Here is a 20,192-nt window from a genome sequence, read left to right on the forward strand (position 1 = left end):
AAGAGCCATCCTCGTGCACCAACCGCCGCCGATTCAAAAAGAGAGAGAGAGAGAGAGAGAGAGAGAGAGAGAGAGAGAGAGAGACAGGCGGCGACTACTTGGCGACGGCTTCGCTGAGGCGCTTTTGTTGTTGGAAGTGTTGGCTCCCCCCCCCCCCCGCAATTCACCCTCCCCACCCGCTCTCTCCAATGGTCCAAAGTGACATGTCCAAATCGCCTCCCACTCCAGCAACGGCGGCGCAGGAGATGCAGATAGAGTTGCTGGACAACCCCCCGGCTCCAGTCCCGGCTGTGCAGGTACAGTTATTGAGGGGGGTGGAGGGTGACAGAGAGGGAGGGGCTGCTCGCTTAAAAATTAGGGGGCGGCTTTCTTTCCGTGCGGCCCCCGCCCCCTCCATATGGCCAGGGGGAACCTTCATGGTGGTGACTCCGCTTCTAGATTGTGGCTCTTGGGAGCCAGAGTTTTCGAGGCTTCACTTGGCAGTAAAATCCCCTGCCGCCGCCCCCCCCCCCCAAAAAAAGAATCCTGCTGGCTTCCATCTTTTTTACTTTACAAGGTAAAGCTGCGGTTCAAAGGGAAAGGCGAGGAGACTCCGCTATTGAGCAATCTCAGCTTGGGCATAGGGTGAAATTCTGCCCCTATAGGCGTGTCGACTCAGATTTACTTCCCACTGAGTTCAGTAGGACTTGCTCCGGGATCTGTGAACACAGATTTGCAAGCTAATGTTCCAGCCCTGTGAGTGAGTGGGTTTACTCAGAAGTAGGCTTTATGTGTCCAGTCGGATTTTGTCACATGCCAATGTATTTAGGGTTTGCAACTCAGAAGTAAGCCCCTCTCTGTTTTTATAAGATTTATGTCCTAGTGTAACTTCAGGATTTCAATTTGGAACAGTTTCGTTCTTGGTTCTTTATTAGCATGCACCGGTGTGAATGAAAAGCTTTACCTATAAGCATGCGCTCAAATGTGGGTGGGATTGCTGGCTATTTGTGCCCTTAATTATGACTGCAACAGGGTGCTTTTGTCTCCACACGTGAGTGTTCATCACCTGATCACGGTACCATCACAAATAACAGACCCACAATTCGTTGGTTGCCTGCCCCCCATCCCACTCACCATACAGTGTACTTTAGTGGAACCTGCTCATGCTTTACTGCCACTCATCAGTTAGCCTGCGGTGGTTATGTTTTACCTTAAATGGTCTGTAATAGGTGCCTATAGACCTACCAAATATCTTGTCTTTGTTCAGAGTCAGAAGCAAGTTCAGAGTTAGAAGCAAGTATTTGTTGTAGGGAAATCAGAGCAATATGAATGGCTCAACTTTGGAAAGTTGGTGGGAGAGAGGAAACTCTGGTCAGGAAAATTCATGTTTTCCCCTTATGGGCACATGGAGAGATGTGGCCAATGAGGAGTTATTGAGGCAGGTTCCTGTTGCATCTGTTTTAATCAAACACATAATATGATTTGTTGTATACTCACAATAAAGGTGTTAGAGGACCAGAGTGGAGAGAAAAATGTGCATGTGTAAGTTTAAGAGCAGGGCAAAAATTCTAACTCATGTAATGACAGTATAGAACAAGTACTTCTGTATGTTGTTGGGGTTTTTTTTTTTAATACTCTGTATCATGGGGTGTGTTAATGTAAGAAAGACATAATAATCTTCCCCAGCCACTCTGGGCGGCTTCCAAAAGAATATTAAAATACTATAATACATCAAACATTAAAAGCTTCCCGAAACATGATGTTTAATAGCTCTGCTTAAAGGCAGACAAATAGTTTTCATTATCTGAAAAGTACATGTGTAGGACTATATTGCCATGATTTCTTTCCTTAGCATATCAGTTGTTTCAGCAACAATTTTCTACATGTTACTTTTGGTTTTTAAACCGATATTTCTTTCTCTGGTTTTCATTGTTACTGACAAGGGAACTATTTTATAGATATATGTGTGAGCATGTATATGAAATGTGTTCCTTACTGTAGTTCACACTTCAATTCCATTTTTGAGTTAGTTAACTGCACAAATTGCTGCTGAATGTTTTAAACTCATCAGGGATATGGCAACATCTTATTTTGCATGGTGTTTTTAACCTAATTAATTATTTTAATGTTGGTGAATGAACAAAAACAATGATAAATCTGATTGGAATACTTGATTGGAATATTCAGCTAAAAAGAAGTACTCTGGAAGGACTCTATTCGTATTGCTAATAAATATTAAAAGATCACTGGCGTATCTACCAAGCTTGTCTAACTCCATTCATTACTTTAGTTCAAAATCAGACAAACCTTTATAGATTTCATCAGCTAATATCCCCACTACCTGTACATTACATGGTGATCATAATTATGCCCCAAAATGTATCTTTTTCTCAAGATACATTTCCCATGCTCTGATTTGTTTGCTGTTCCTCAGGGTTGCAATGACTGGTTCTTTGTAGTGTAAAGTGACCCTGACCTTTTGTCTTAGTATTAAAGATCTGACATCAAAAACATGGACCACTACAATTGTTTTATTTCATGCTGCTGTTTTGCTGGTGTTGATGTGATAAATTCTGCATCATAGACCTTCTTTTGGGGGACATTAATGATGAATAAATGAAACATCTACAGTTGAAAAATATATTTCCTTTTCACTGCATTTTCCCTTTTATGGACTTGTTGCAGTCATCATTGTTGACTTTTTACATAGACTAGTATTACAGCTTTTAACAATGAAACAGGTGGGTTGGGAATTAACTGATTTTGGTCATATGAAACAATAGTGTTTCTCTGTTTAGACAAAAACAAATGATCCTAATAACCTTTTAAAATAAGACAAGCCAATGCTGTTTGAATAAACATGCAATTCACTGGCAATTAAAAATTTAATGGCAGGTGTTTTTTTAAAAAAAAATCTGATATATTACTCTGTTAATTAAACTTTTAATTTTAATTGAGTGACAAAGCATTGCCTGTGCCTTTTATTTATTCATTTATCAATTTATTTTATTTTTATTTTTGGAAAAACAGCTTTTTGCAATCGTACTCAAAGTATCTCTAAATAAATCCATATTGAAAATAGTAGAAAAATTAAAAGTGAAGAACAAATGAATAAGATGAAAATGCAGTTTAGAGTTCATAAAGCTCCAACTGGGAATGCCTGGTCTGCATAACTTTGCACACAAAGATTTTGGCTTGAAGGGTCACTTGAACCAGTGGGAATCATGGTGAGATGGGATCATGTATCTCCAATGCGTTTCCTTGCTGTCTCTAACCATAATAAGCTCATTAGCTGTGAGATAAAGTACAACATGCATTTCTCAAATTCAGGATGCAACAAACTTGACATTGAACATCTTTGTTATTGTCATACATCACAGGCAGGTCCATCATTTGCAGAAGCACCCATAGGATTATCTACTGTTGCTGTTGATGGAAATTACATTCGATAGATAGACAGATAGATGGCCAATTTGTTATCTCTTCTTGGAGCTAATGCAGGATCTGGGTCCTTCTGCTCACTTTGCTTTTTCTCGTCTTATTCCATTCTTCCTATGGAATTAGTATGACCTGGTGGGCTTCTCTCTGGGAAGAAGTTGAATTGGTGATGCCATACTCCTGCTACACCAGAGATTTAAAGTGGGATCCCTGCATACAGCAATGGACAGCTTGGTGGGACTGCATCACTCACCTCTACTCCATCCAGCAGAGTGGCTGCAGCATATTGGGATGGAGTGAGGAAGAGGCGAAGGAGTTGTGAGGCTGGTATGGTGCAGTCATGCCAAGGGAGCCAATCTGATGCTCCTGCCAATGTGTTTATACCACGCCAGCCTTGCCACCAATATGCCACTCTCTCTCTGTCCTGGTATGCTGCAGCAGCTCAGCAGGATGGAGTTCAGGTGTATGGCACACCCACACTATGATGTCTGCTGCTGCCTGTATATATGTTGTTATCCTCAGTATGTCAGAACAAAGATCTTGCAGAATCATTATTGACTTGTCTCTGACCTGCAGCACTTGCAGCTTACACAGCTCAACTGAGAAAGCGTCTTTAACAGGAAAGGTTGCCAGCCTGAAAGCAGTGTCTCTGGGCAGAGAACAAGTAACAGTTGGTTTGGGTGCTAGAGAGCTGTGCACTTGCTCAGTGTCAACTACTCCAGAGGCAAAGTCCAGCAGTATCTTTTTAATTCAGGAATTTCACCACATTCCCTCCTCTGGAATGTCAGGAGCCTGAAGACCATAAGAGCGGCCCTGCTGGCCTTTTTAGTCAAGCACTCTGTTCTTAGAGTAGCCAACCTGATGCTTATGGGAGCCCACAGGCAAGGCAAGAGCTGTTTCCTGCTCTTGATCCCCAGTCACACTGCCTTTGATATTGGAGGTAACACAGCCATCATGACTTGTTGCCGCTGATACTTTTATCCTCTATTTAATTAACTGGATATAGCTTATTTGGAGAGAAGGGAATTGCTATCTATAAACCATGCTTATGTTATCTGCAAGCCTTACTATTATAATGTGCTCCACATAGGATCATGCCTGAAAAGTGTTTGAAACCTTCAGATGTTGCAGAATATGAAGTTCTACCTTCCAGTCAGAGTGTAGTTAGCACCATGTGATACTGATACATTTTTTATTTTGTGTTTTATGCTTTAACATTGTACACCAACCTAATATTGTGGATCGAGGGCCCGATCCCGCTATGTGAAATAAATACACAAGGACACGTGATATAAGGTTAATGGGCAAGAAAAGGCCACAACTTTATTGATTACAGCAGTGAAAAGGTATTGGCTTAGGCATTGGATGACTATAGGTGGTGGGTTTATTCAACAGTAGGTGGAGCCTGTTGATGCTCATCCAACTATAGGCTCACCCCCTGATGTCACCGAGGGTCGTGCCATGGCCTCCCGCCAAGCAGGCATCGGACGGAATACACGACCGCCAGATTCCTTTAACGGAATAACCCACGGTAGATAGCATAGGCGATGGCCACACCTAGCCCTTGACACAGCACAACACATGAATCCAATGCCTAACCTACCCACCAATACCACAAAAGTTGTGACGATTGCTACGAGGTAGGCGAAAAAACCAAAAGGCCTAATGCCAAATGGAAAAATTCCTACCAGGCCCCCCAGCCAACCAGGGCGACCAACCTAAGGTCCATAGCAAGGCCAAAAACCTAGACCCTGAGCTAAATGGGAGTGGAGGGTGGGTGACTCGCTGAGGGACGACGACGAATGAGGAGGAGGCGGAGCTAGCACCACAGCATTAAGCTGCTACACACGCCCCCGGAGGCATCTGGTTGGCCACCTCCGGTGGGCGTGGGCGCCAGCCAGGTAGGAGGGGAGGGGGCTAATGCCCCCTACCAGGGGCGGAGCTCGGTCTCCCGCCCACAACCACTCCCCTCTCTTCCAGGGAGGAGAGTCTTTTTATGACATGGAATCATATGTTTATAAATACATGAACTACACTTCCTACCACTTAATATCCAGTTAAAGACAGTAAGTAAATCTTAAGTATTTTAAAATCCAAGTGTACTGAACTGATGTTTGTCACTGTTGTTGCTTTTTGATTCTTCTGTTTGTTGGTTTATCTGGATTTTTCAGTTACTGTTTGGCAGATTTCCTTAAGGTTTTTGTTTTTTATTCTGCTTTTTTGTTATTTAGTTGCTGTATATTTAATACTTGCTTTGGATTGTCTTCTGAAAATATAAGGCAGCATAGAATGCTTTTAAATAAAAGCATAAATTTTATATAAAAATAATTAACATCTTTTAAAAAAACCATGTTGCCTGTTTAATTAGAATTAATCAGTTACGTAGGGACATAGGAAGTTATAGGAGTCAGGCTATTAGTCCCATCTAGCTCAGTATTGTTGACACTGACTGGGTTTAAAGCAGCAGTCCTTCCCAGTCCTATCCTGAGATGAGAGGTATTCAAGGGACCTGTTGTATGCAAATCATATGTTCTTACACTGAGCTACATATGTTCCCCAAATCCATAAATGGTTTTGGCCCTAGTTTTCACTAAACACAATATTTTAGTAAACATTATTTAACTAGCATCTAATGAACAGGACCAAACTGCATTTAGAAGATTGTTGGCATTCGTCTGTCTCAAGAGGCAATGGAGTGTGCCTCCAGGGCTGAACACAAACTGCTGGAGAATCACAGTGCCTGCTGTGGCTATGGAGATTGGTAACTCGTAATTCCTGCCTCCCACATTGTTTTTTGCAGTGTCAGCAGCACCAAATTGACTTTTCTGGGGTGTAAGCCCGGGGCAGTGTGTACGGAAATCCTGGGCTTCCCAGATTACAAGATGTCTCTCGAGGCCTCATTGATGTGGTCCAAAGGAAAGCAGAGCACCAGCTTGGCTGCAGGAGTTACGGGAAAGGAAGATAGGATGCATGTATTGCTATATTCTTAATTTGACCCTGTTTTGTCAAAAAAATTTTTTGGGGGCATCATTACACTCTGGACAGCCTTTGTAAATGGAGTTAGTACAAATGGATTTTAATTTTGTTGTTGTTGCTTTTGCTCTTTCAGCATGTTTGCCATCATTTTCAAACATTGGGAATAACAATAACAAAAAACCCATTATCCATAACATTCTCCCAAGGGTTCTTTAGGATACCCAAGCCTTCTGTGCATTTGGCTGCTTTGAGTAAGTGGGCTGTATTTTTAAATGCCCCTGCTAGGGAACAGACCCTTCTGCATATAAACAAGCATGACAGTAAAAAAAGGAAAAGCATGTTTGTCAGGATGTATCCCGACATACAACCCCTATCTGCAGCTTGAAGCAGCATAGGCTAGGAAACTTTTATCACTTGATTGTGCTTATTTTATAAATTGGCATTGGATATCTTTTATTTTTAATTTGACTTAATTTCCCTGGTTGGAAAACATGTATTTTATGGCAGAACTTTCCAACATTTCCCGTTGGTGACACACTTTTTAGACATGCATCATTTTGCGACACAGTAATTCAGTTTTACTAGCAAACTGGAGGTTAAACTAACTCTTTTCCAGCTCTGGGAGGAGCACAGGGGGTGTTCACACAACACACCTACACACTGCAGCTGACACACTAAAGCGTCGTGGCACACAGTTTGGAAAACTCTGATTTATTGGTTTGTAATATAATGGATATAATATGGCTATTATAACTCCATATTGCACACTTCTAATGTTGTTCTGCCAGTTCAAGCTTATCCCTGCCCTCCTTTTGGATTTACACCTTTTGTTCATCCTTGTTCTTTTTATTCTGGCACCATTACCTCTGACAGTGTAATCTCTGATAATCAGTAACATATATTCATAACAATAAAGAACTCTTCCCCCACCCCTCAGGGAGGGTAGAAATTCATGGCAGAGCTTAATTGAAATAAATTACTAGTGTCTCCTCTTTAATTAGCTATTTTCTTATTTATTTATTTTTATACAGCTCCTGGTACTTTAGCAGTTACTTTGTGTTTTTCCTTAAGCTTGCTACTCCTGATGGTCTCTGTGTTTCTAATTTGGAGCTATTTTCTTTTCTTTTCTTAAATAATCATAGTCTTCTAATTTCCCCCTTATAAGTACATCTTAACATTGCTAAAATTAGATTTCTAAATACGACGGTCTCTGGTTTGAGTAACCTCTTGAACGTTTACATTTTGTCATAGCTTTTTAATTCCTACTTGTTGAGAAATATGCATACCTTCGGAGCCCTGTTTTTCCCCTGAAGTCTTGTCAGTGCCTTATCTGAGTAGCTAACTTCCTTATGTTTTTATTTCCAGTCCCTCTTGTGTAGCTTTCATATTTTTATACAGTCACATTCATTGCCCCATAAAGTTAAGCTATGTATTGCTAGATTTTCACAGCTAGGTCATGAAACAGTGGACCCCTTGACTCCTTTTATGACATTTAATTGAAGGGATACTACTTTAAACAATAGCTGTGAAAAGTTGTATTTGAATATTAACCAAGCTAAACTGTTTTGGACTAGTAACCTCCTAATAATCCAAGGAGGATATTATTGTATAACTACTTGCCTTATTACTCTTTTACACTTGTGGAGAAGAACAATTCTTCTCCTTTAACTTTTTAAAAATTGTTTTCAGTATGTTTGGTAGGTCAATTTTACTATGTGTGTATTAATGTAGTATGTAGAAGAATTGACCTAGAGGGAACCAGGAGATCACCATGGCTGCAGCACTGCCCTAAAGCACCATATTCTGTGATGTTTACCTATTGCTTTGATTTTTTTTCCTTTAATGTTGATATTATATATTATAAGTGCTACAACACTACTGCCTGCATGCAGCAGGGAGTTTTCTCTCTAATGCCAGAAGCTGATATCTATTCCAATGTATAATCTTAAGAACTATTCCAATGTACAGTGGTGCCTTGCAAGACGAAAATAATCCTTTCCGCGATTCTCTTCGTCTAGCGGTTTTTTCGTCTTGCGAAGCAACCCTATTAGCGGATTAACGCTATTAGCGGTTTAGCGGCTATTAAAGGCTTAGCGGATTAGCGGCTAAAAGGCTATTAGCGGTTTAGCGGCTTAGAAAAAGGGGGAGCGAAAAAAATCACAAGACTCGAAAACGTCTTGCAAAGCAAGCCCATAGGGAAATTCTTCTTGCGAAGCGCATTGAAAATGTTGGTCTGCCGTAGTCGAAACAAGATGAAATACTGTAAATAAAATAAAATTCCTTCCAGTAGCACCTTGTTCATTCAGTACAGTTGGGCAAACACTTGTGTAAGGGGTTTGTTCACTTTGTGCTATAATATGTAGATTCTGGTGCCTGGCTAATTCTAAAGCTGGCATTTGCTAATATAACAAATTTAATAATATGTTGAGTATTTGTGTCTGCTTGATATATAGACATGTATGCATAAAGTAATAACTTTTCTTTTTAACAGTCTTACAGCAAAGGTGCAAGAAGAAAACACCGATTCAAAGGTTCAGATGGGAGTACATCTTCTGACACTACCTCTAATAGTTTTGTACGGCAGGTATGTTATTTCCTCCACTTTCCCCAATGGTGTATTATTGTGTTGTGTTGATCCATAATCAAAACCAAAGGTGATATGGTGGTAAATGTAGAATATATAATTTAATGTTGATGCATCCTGCAAAGCTTAAAAGCCCATATATATTCACAGTAGATCTTACTACAAGTTGTGGTTTTCTGTTCCTTAGGAGTGTTGAAGACCAAGGCAAAGCACTATAATTGAATAGGTAGATTCCTGGCTTGTAGATTGAATATGTAGATTCCTGACTTAAATATGCATTTAATTCCTGTTGGATACAATAGCATAGGCAGTGCCTCCCCCCCCCCCCCCCCGTTTACATGGGGGTTACATTCCGAGGTACCGCAATGCTGGTGAAATCATGAAATCCTGTATACTGTAATTGAAACCCATTGAAAAAGTCTGCAAACACCCTGTTCCTTCCCCTCCCTGCCCCTGTTCTGCCCTTTTAGAGCCATTTCAGTGATGTCTTTATAATGTTTCATGGCCGCTTCCAGGTTCAGCACTATGCGCTTATGCACAGTTGTGCACATATTGAACGCATGGAAAGGGGGGGGGGCTGCCTGTACTCAACTTAATTTTTCACATTACCCAATAGTGTTTCTTCTCAATGTTAGTGTTGGATTTTTGTGGTTCTCCCATTTAATGAGTTAGAATGGAGCTGAAAGAGCAGCTCTATTCTGTCATCAAGACTTAGTGGATTTCAGGCTCCAGTGGTTTCAGTAATACTGAAACAAAGCAGGTGTGGATGTCATCAGTCCTTGGATGGGAGATGACTGTACCTTCTGAACATAAATGCAATATATAAAAAGTAATTTGACGATACTTCTGTATCCTTGAACATTTCAAATTAAATATTTTATATTTGGGGGCCAAACTAGATAGGATGTTAATCTTCTTTGCGTGCCTGGTTATTAACAAATAGATGCCTGCTATCTGTAATGGGAAGAAAACTCCCAGTAGCACCAGTGGGAGTGTTCTGCCCATTGTGGATAGTAGGCACAGGCCTTGACAATTTTGCATTGGGACTGCAGCAGGGGGTAAAACATTAAAGCCTCCCCTCCCCCATTCTGTGCTGGCTATTTGTTTAAGAAAATATATGTGCAGGACCAGATTACATGTTATTACTTTGGGTCTCACCCCAAATCCACCTTGTCTGAAATAATTGCAAAGGAATTATACTAAGATATTTATAATGATTTCAAGGAACAGTTTGATCAACAATATCAGAGTGGACTGGTGCTTTATGCTGAGGGAGTGTAGTGGATCCAGCTCTTAATAGCATCATCTTGAGACTTTGATAATGTATAATAGATAATATAATTGATATTACAACAGAGCACATTCTATACACACCTACACAAAATACTGCTTTTTAACTTATTTGGCTCAGTTATGTAGCTTTTTTGAATGTAAAATAAACTATATTTTCAGTATGGATTAAACGGCAGTAGCAGTTTTCTTTAACATGATGATGTATGGGTATTTGAAGGAAGAACTCCTGTATTGAGGTACTTATCTGAAGGCATAAATATTTTTTTGTACTCTGTTGTACTCTATTTTATTTAATTAATTAGATTCAATTTATTTTTCTGTAGGGGTTTGACTAGTAATGATGATGATGATGATTTAGAGAAGTCCATAACTTTAACTTTCAACTGTTTGGGTAATGAGATTAGATATGGAAATGTAGTTCTTAAGTTTGCAAAATTTCAAAATAGTTTACTTGCAAGTGTTTTTTTTCTGACTATAATTTCATTTTAAGCGTTTCAAGTAGATCACAGCTATATAATTATTAAAAAGACTTATAAAAGTACAGATCAAGTAAACCAAATTGTGCAAGCAAAATCACTTTGATGAAAGGCACATAACTGTTATAAAGCAATTCTGTATGCTATTGGTACTTTCTATAAAAAGTTATCTTTGTGAGCCTTGTATTCAGATCTTATTTTAAAGCCTGATGTTTATTAAAAAGAAGCAACCTTATTTTAAAATCACTTTTGTAAATATTAAGCTGTGATAAAGACTACAGGCTAGATGGGCTGCTTTAGACCAATATTTTCAGTGTAGCCCCACAGTGTTTAAATACTGGCAGGATGCCTATTACACTGTGTTCAGTCACAAACAGGGTTATAAATAATGGCAAAGTGAATTTATTATCCATGTGATTTTCTGTAGAGGTCTTTTCTGCCTTTAGCACTGCTTTACACATGATGAATTGTGTACTTGGATATCATTCCCAAGGAGGAAATTACTTGTATCTTTCATGTCCAATACCATGAGTGACAAAATGTGCACATCTTTTTCTTTGTGACTCACTCATCAGAGAGGCCTCATTAGCAACAGGTTCCCAAAACATGCATTTGTTGACTGCATATACATAATAATGGAAAGAAATGATTATATAATAGTTAATAGGAGAAAACTTGCAGATGACACAAGCTACAGAAAAATAGGTTCAGACCCCACAGCACATATTCAGAATTTGGTAAGGACTATTATCCAGGAGTCTATGGAACTGGGTTACCTATCGGATAAGGTAGGACAATTTTTAATACAATCTCATCCCGTGTACTAGTTTCTTACCTTTTACTAAAGGTACACAAACCTGAGAGACCGCCTCCTGGTCATCCAATTTGTTCCAGCACAGGTTCAGTCCTGGTACCTCTATCGAAATTTGTTGACCATTTTTTACAGCCTCAGGTTAGTAAGTCAGATACATATATTAAGGATACGGCACATTTCTTTCAAATTATAGAACAACATACAGTTATTGAATCAAACATTCTAGCCATTTTAGATGCACAGTCTTTGTACACATCTATTCCCTTGGATGAAGCAAGGTTACTTCTGGAGGATACTCTAAATGCTCAGAAGCCTTTGGACCCCCCCCCCCACCTTCTTCCTGATGGAATTAATTGACTTGACTTTTGAAAAGAATTATTTCAGATTTGGCCATGATTTTTATTGCCAAATTAGAGGTATTTCAGTCGGCTCACCATTTGCCTCTAGTGTGGCAAATTTATTAATGTATCAGTTTGAAAAACAATGGATCTTGGATCCCAACGCTAACCCTTATTTCCATGGCATTGAGTTATATAAATGTATAGATGACATATTTGTGATCTTTTCCAATGAACCACATTTGGATGCCCTGGACAATTGGCTTAATTCAGTTCATCCCATGATTAAGTTTAGTTTGCAACATAACAGACAGGCCATCTCCTTTTTAGACACGACCGTATATAGGAGCTCCAATGGGCAATTGTGTGTTACATTTTTTACTAAATTTACAGATAAAAATTCCCTTTTAAGATATGACTCCTTTCATCTATGATGCTTAAGAAACAGTCTCCCTTTCAGTCGAATGATTAGACTCAAATGGAACTCAACCTGGGGAATTTTTAAGAGACTCCAGAATATTAGCTAAACAATTTCAAAATAGAAAATACCCTGAACACGTCATCAACAATACAGTCAGGAGAGTGTTCAATATTAATAGGGAGCAACTTTTTCAAAAACATTTGGAAATTGGATGCATTTGGAAATTGAACATACAGCCTTTGACGTATAGCAAGAGACTATGAGTTTGTGGGTAAGAAGCTGAAGGGTCTTGTGGCCCAGGATTTTTTTAAAATTATTGCTTCCTGTTGAAGACTGTAGCCCAGGAAGAGAGGAAAATACTGGTAGTAAGCCACTGGCTGTTCAGGTGTTTTCATCAGGAAAGGTTTGCCTTCTTGGAGCATGGCCTCTGCTTCTTTGAGGAAGGACTTCCAGCAAGAGATGGGTCGCACCTCGCAGCAGTTGGCAAGAATGTGTTTGCTAAGAGTCTTGCAAACCTGATCAGAAGAACTTTAAACTAAATCCTGAGGAGGCGGGAGACAGTATTATAGATGACAGGGGAACACCTGGTACTGGGAATAATCGCTTCATTGATGCACAAGAAACTGAGTTGTTGCTCGAGAAACCTGCTAAAGGATAAGACGCTACAAGAAGGAAGCAGCTGGACTTGTGGTTTTAGTTTTCTCTATTCTAATGCTCAGAGTATGGAGAACAAGCAAGACGAATTTGAGCTCTAAATGCAGAATGGCAAATATGACCTAATATGCATTACTGAAACCTGATGGGATGAGACTCATGACTGGAATGTAGGAATTGAGGGGTATAACCTGTTCAAAAGGAATAGACCAAACAGTGAGGAGAAGTAGCATTATGTGTAAAGGATGTGTACACTTGTGAAGAGATACATGTCCTGAAGCATGGAGGACAGACAGAGAACATATGTACAGGTAAAAATTGTAGGAGTGGGAAACTACTATTGTAGGAGTGGGTTTGCTATAGACCTCCAAGTCAGACAGAAAACTTGAGTGATACATTCCTACAGCAGATTACCAAACATTCAAAAAGGAGAGAGCTAGTAGTCATGGGAGACTTCAGTTTTTCTGATATCTGTAGGAACTCAAACTCTGCCAAGAATGTAAGGTCCAACAAATTCCTCTGTTGCCTCACTGACTATTTCATTTCTCAGAGGAAGCAACAAGGTGATCATCTATATTCAACCTGGTCCTAACCAACAGAGGAACTGATCAGTGAGACATTCCCAGCATGTTTGCACTCCTGTCTTAGCAATGTCTACACTGGCTTGGTCATGTCTACAGAATGGAAGATTTCAGGATCCCCAAGGACATGCTCGATCCATAGCAGTGACCAGAGAAGGAATGGCTTCTGGGAGGAGCACAGAAAGAAGAAAATCCATGGTGCATCTGCAGTAGCACAACTGGATGCCTTCATCTACCCTAGCTGCAATAAAGCATCTCTCTCCTACATCAGTCTCTACAGCCACAGCAGGCGCTATATCCTCCTAACAGTGTGATCTCACTCTCAAGTGTGCACTCCTCCATTGTCTCTTGAGACGGATTGATGCCAACAAGATTTGGAGCACAGGATATCTTTTATTTCACTCGTCAACAAGGGTGCTGTGTTCACAGTGATCTAAGCATTATCTTTTCCCTCTGTTTCCCCCCTCAGCTCACTGGATATGAAAAAATAATTGAAAGTCATATGACAAATTGAACTATTCTTCACAAGACTTTCTTCAAGAAAGAAATGATATGACCATCATACACAAATATTACATTTTTTCTCCCTACTGATTTAACTTTTCATCAGCTATAGTGTTTAAATTTTGTGTAGTTATAATGTTGGTTCTTTAAATATATCTACCGTGACCTAGAAATGTCATACAAAGTGCTAACCTAGGGGACTGGGTTGTAAGGCCAAATTTAAGGATATCATTAAATTCAGGTTTTGGATTTAATGACTAACTTTCTCTTCTAAAACAGGACTTAGAAACTGGCCACTACCAGCAGATTTTCAACTTGCTTTGCAAAACATATGTTAAATTACCTATAAAAATCCTTTTTGTATTTAGAAATCGTACACAAAGGCCATATTATTGTAAAAATTATATGAAAATGTTCATCCAGTTTATTCCCTTTCCACCTATTCTTCTCCAGTTCACTAATCCGCATTCCAAAAAGTTTTAATTTCCCTGCACAGCTATTCTGACAATTTTTTAATCCAAGGAGTAGGATAATTTGTTTTTATCTCCACTGACCATTTCCATTTTCATCTCAGCAGGAAAGCAATTAAGAAAGTAATACTGAGGTCAGGCTGTTCTCTTGGCAGTAAAAAAAATGCACAGAAAGTGCTAACATCTTCCAGACATTGCCAGACAATGAAGTTTTATTTTCATTATTTTATTTTGTTCCATTTATATCCCATCTTTCTTCCATTAAGAAAGTGAACACATAGTTCCCAGGTGGTCACCTACCCAGGCACTGGTCAGGCCTATACCTGCTTAGCTTCAGCAAGATAATAGGCTAATGTGTCTGAGACAAGCTCATGTACTCTTTGACAAATTATTGCCTCTCTTGCTGTTTAGTCAAGGGGAAATGAATCATATTGCAAAAAATGTCTGAAGATAGGAAAGCAACCCCTGAGGAAGAGAAACGTGGCCTACTTGTACCTTGGCAACACCATCACTACATTTACTATCATTTTCAGCACCCATCAGCATAACTGTTGGTGGCGTTGAGGAAGGGGGTTTTATGGTGATGGCAGCTCACATTAGCTCAATTAGGTTTCACTGCTGCAACTGCCACAAAATCCTTTAGTTATTTGCAGTATATGGAGTTCTGCTTTTAATTCCAGTGATGGAATACATGGATTGTATTTCTAATCTCATGGGGCTTCATTCATTTTCTGAAATACTTTGAATGTCACAGACAGATGATCCATTGAATTATCTTTTATATTTTAGAAGTTTCATCAGCCATGTTGGGCACAGATACAACTTGCCACTTGTTGGTGAATGCCCAAGCACACCCTTTGCATTGGTTGATTCCTGCTGACTGAAACTACTCTAATTACAAGACTAATGATCAAGTATCCATGTCAGCCTTCACTGAGAACAACTAGAGGACCGTGGGGAAAGTTGTTGTAGAACTAGTTTACTTTTGCTGCATTGTTACTCTCTTGTCAGATTTCAGTGACAGTTTGGGTTCCATTAACAATGATAGACTAAGTAATAGAATTACACATACACTTACCCTTGAGTTTTTTAATGGTTTTGATCTTTTATTTTCTTATCCACCTAATATGGTTTAGGTCTTTCTCAGTTCTCCTTGTATTTTAATGTTCTCCGTAGTGGAGTATTAGAACTAAATATAAAAAGAGGAATACAACAAAAGGCTTTCGTTTCACATAGGTGTCAGTACTAGGTTCAGGTGTCTGTTTTCTAGCTCGCTTTGATCCTATCACCTCGACACAAACTTAATACTTGGACACTCACACTTAAATGTTTGTGAGGAAAGTTGTCTGCACTGTTTTATGCGTTCAGAATGGCAGAAGACTTTGTTGAAGAAACCTCCAATGCTGAAGAACTATGGAATTCAAATGAAGCAGAAAATACAGATGGGGAAATACATACTGATATACAGAATACAGATGAAAAACAAAATGCAGATACGGTTCCAAATACTGAGGAACTGCAAAATAAAGATGAACAAGAAAGCAAAGAAGAACCATCAAATAAAAGTGAAAGTGAGAATGCAAAGGAAACTCCAGATCCTAAACCTGAAAAAGAGAAGGTAACTGAAATGTAATATTTATGCATTGCTTTATTATTTTAATAGTTTATTTATTACTAGGTTGTCATACTTTAAACTTTTGGGAGGAGAACTACACTTGAATTACATAGATTGGGGAAAAGGGATATGTTGTCCGGGCAAAAGCTTCATGAAAAGTATAATATGTAGCAGAATCATCTGAGTATTCAAGGAACAGTAAGGTAGATGGTTCATTTATTTATTTTTTAAAAAGATACAGATTCTGACTGAAAACTCTTGTAATTTTCATTTATTGGATGGTAAATTATTTATAATTTGAGGGAGGGTTATAAATGCTGGTGCTCATTATGCAACTGATTCTAAATGAGCCAGGCTCCCTTTCAAGAGACCTTGGTTTTGTGAGACTGAGAATATTTCTTACAGATCTCTCTGTTTTCCTTTAATTTATATTAGTACATTTTAAGTTGAGATGAAAATACTTTAGTGGTTCCTCTTGAGAAAAGCATATTCCATTAGTATTCTCCTTTCTTATATTTAGCAAAATCAATTTAAAAACAGACAATAGTTGTAATGACTTTTAAATACATTTCTATTGCAGTTTTGAATTAATGGTGTTCCTTTTTTCTTTTTCTGTTGAAAGACATTAAAGAACCATCCATAAAAGCAACAGAATGCTATCATTAACAGGGCAGAAAGTTCATTCTTTCATTTTAAAATGCTTCTGCCTTTTTAGGAATATGAAGACATAAACATACAGCACATAATTAAATCTAAGCACTTGCATGATAGGATAGCACATTTGTATGGTAGTTCTTGAACTTTTAAGATAATGTTTTGGTTACGAACATTTCATCTGATATAGAACAGACTCTGTTTGATGACAGAAAGCAGAAAAATGTTCCAATCTGAAGCTTGGGTGGATGCTTGTGCTATCTTCTGTTGGGATTCTATCAGATTGCCCTGAAAGTCATTGGTTCTGTTAAAATGTTCTGCCATGGACAAATCAGTAGGTTTGGATGGCACTATTTTTATATCTGAAATATTATTTCAATTTTTTAATTATTGCTATCAAGTCATTCGGTAGAAAAATAATTTTAAATTAAAACAGGTATTAAACTAACATTAATGATGTTAGGACCAAACTGCATGTTATTCAACATATCCATGACTGGATCCCTCAGGTTTTCTTTTCCCCAGCCCAATCAAATTATGCTATACCTCATTCTGTAGTGATGTTTCACTGATAGAGTTGGCAGCCCTCTGCAACTTCTTTTCATGGAAAGATAAAATGTGGCCCACCCAGTTCAGCATCCTTTTATCAATGGGAAGTCCAAAAGTAAGGCAAGGACTTCACGTCCCCCAATATGGACATCTAGTGCTCCAAGTCTCTACTCAACGCATATCACGCATTTTCTGTTTGAAGGGCTATTATTCTGTCATGAGGGCAGTAGAGTGGTGTCTCCCAGTGTGGTCTGCAAGCAGCAAGGCTCAGTATCCTCCTAATCTGTAAAGGGAAAGACTGGTTGCCAGAAACACTGGCCAATGGCGTACCTACACTTCTCCCACTTGTCAGAGCTTCTAGAAAAGTACCTGATGAGCCTTCCCTCCTGCCATCAAATTTGTATGGGTTGTACTATCAGTTGTTAAAATAGAATTTATATTTTGTATTGTCTGCTAAGGAAGCATTCTCATATTTTTTAATGCTTTGTTGCTAATGATTAGGAATAATCCCTGATTATGGGAGACCAATCTATGAGCTGTGAGTCAGCAGAGAAGTTCAGATCTGAAAAATTCTAAATATGAAAGAGACTGCAGAGTATTTGCTATGGGGTGGCAACATAAAGAATATAAACTTTGAAAGTTTTATGCTGTACTTGAAAATAAGAGGACTGTATTCAGCTTATTTCAGTAATTTTAAAGTAAACATGTCTTCCATTAGGCCAAAATTTAGTAAGCTGTAGAGTGACTGTGATCTGTTCGAGACTACTACTGCCTCAAACATTACTGAATAGATACTGTTTGCATAAGTAAGTACTGAAACATTTATATTCCACTGAGTGGTGTAGATTTCTATCTTCAACTATTTTCCTAGAACAGCAGTTGCTTACAGTTCTGTTATGCCACTACAAAATTGCCCTTGGGAAAGAAAAAGAGAAAAACAAAGGCACAAAAGATCAGTACAGTCTTTGTTTATCTTATTACAGATGATAAGTTACATTTGGGACCTTTGAATAGAAAACTCCCATGCCACTTAGCAAACTGCCTGTTATATCCCTTGACTTTAAAAACCAGTTTTCTTGAGTGTGAGAATTCTAAGGAAAACAAATCATATGGGTGGATATAAATGACTGCCAAACATTATTGTTAATTATTACAATAAGGATATGTGGGAACCTTCCCTCAAATTGTGCGCACTATGTTGTCAGGTGCAGCACCAAGTGTGACCAGAGGAACAGCTAGCCTATAAAATAGGTAGTAAATCTGTGACTATACAGGGACTGATCTTAGGAGCAAGTTACATATTTTTGTTGGAAGATCAGCAATTTAAGATTTACGTTCTTTAAAAACTCTTCAGTGATGTCATCTTAACCTGGTGAATTTCTCAGTAAAATCTAGAACTTCCATCTTTTGTCACAGCTTTTCTTCGCCACAGTTCTTAGAGTCCCATGCAGGCACAGGGATCTGCTGTATATCTTTCCCTCTCAAGGCAGATAGTAAGAATTCGTTCAGCTTCACTGCAATCTCATTTTCCTTCTCTAGTACACTTTTGACTCCCTTGACATCCAAAGATTCAACCACTTGTCTTCTGCTACTAACGTATTTGAAGAATGTATTTTGTTGGGCTTTTGCTTTTCTCAGTGTGCTCCCCAAAATCATTTGTGTGTGTGTCTTATTGTCCATTTGCATTTATTTTGCATTTTTTATTTATTTCGTTTGTGTTCCTTTTTGCTGTCATGTAAGGACAATACTTCCATTTTCTAAAGGAAGACTTACTGCCTCTAACAGCTTCATTTACTCTGCTTATTAACAATGTTGGCATCCTCTTGGCCTTGGTGATCCTTTTCCTGACCTATGGTATACTGTACGTTCTAGCTGAGTTTCCATTATTGTGGTTCTGAACAATTCCTAAGTACGTTTGCAGAAATGTGACCCTTTTGCCTTTTCGCTTCCTTTTCACTAATCTCCTCATGTTTTGAAAGTTTTGTCTTTTGAAGTCAAATGTAGCTGTTGGCTTTTCTTGCTACTTAAATGTGTATTGAATTTGGAATGACATTAACATTCAGTAACAATAAAAAAATTGTGTAAGTTTAAATTAAAAGCACGGACTGGTTTGATATGGCTCCAAAACTCATTTGATGGCAAGTGAATCTCAACAGGCTGAGACACCACCACAGAAAGGCCTTTTCTCTACTTGCCATCAGTTTAACCTGCAAAAGTGGGTACATTCAGAGAAAGGCATGTGGGAAACATCCTAATAACCTATCAGATCTGTCAGATGCTGCTGGTGGTTGCTCGTGAGTAACCAGGCAGGACTCCAACCTGTCTTTTACAAGTTTTATTGTGCAAACTATTTACAGTGCAGAACTACAAAGTCCATGTCCGTCTTAGTCACTTGCAGAATCCGGGAGTGGCCCCTTCTGGCTTCTCCCCCAACATAAGAACTTCAGCACCCCAAGCCTCCACCTCCCTTCCTTGCGTTTTACCCCTCTGCGCAAGCTGGGCGACGGAAGAGGCGTCTGTCCCTCCTGGCCAGCCTGGCAAGGTGAGGTGCTGGGGCTCTCAGCAGCATCCTTGAGCACTTTCCCCTCTCCTCCACTGGTGGTGTGGCCTTCCCCACTGCTGGAAGAGGAACTGTTCCTCAGGATTTTCAGAGGCTCCCTGTATCGCAATGCCCCCCCTCCCTCCCTCCCCTGTTCCGATGGCAGTCCCCTGACAAGATCTGAATTCGAACCTTGGGGATATTGGGTCACAAGCAGTAAACAGCTTAATAGGTAAAATGTTTAAATATATTATTGCAACACTATTTCAGCGCCTAAACACCTTACCTCACTCATCTGATCTTTTTC

At 39.1% G+C, this 20,192-nt stretch overlaps 1 protein-coding gene across 3 annotated transcripts in view; it reads left to right on the forward strand.

Annotated features, from left to right (window-relative positions):
* Positions 1-85: 85 nt before the first annotated feature.
* Positions 86-20,192, forward strand: part of CACNB2 (calcium voltage-gated channel auxiliary subunit beta 2) — a 122,767-nt gene continuing 102,660 nt past the window's right edge. For all 3 annotated transcript variants that reach the window (XM_082193208.1, XM_082193211.1, XM_082193210.1), the window contains exons 1-2: positions 86-296; positions 8,885-8,977. In XM_082193208.1, coding sequence (XP_082049334.1) covers positions 189-296; positions 8,885-8,977 — 201 coding nt within the window. In that variant the 5' untranslated portion in view covers positions 86-188. The remainder of the gene's footprint in view (positions 297-8,884; positions 8,978-20,192) is intronic.

The sequence above is a fragment of the Podarcis vaucheri genome (assembly GCF_965113315.1).
Source record: "Podarcis vaucheri genome assembly, chromosome: 12".
NCBI lineage: Eukaryota > Metazoa > Chordata > Lepidosauria > Squamata > Lacertidae > Podarcis > Podarcis vaucheri.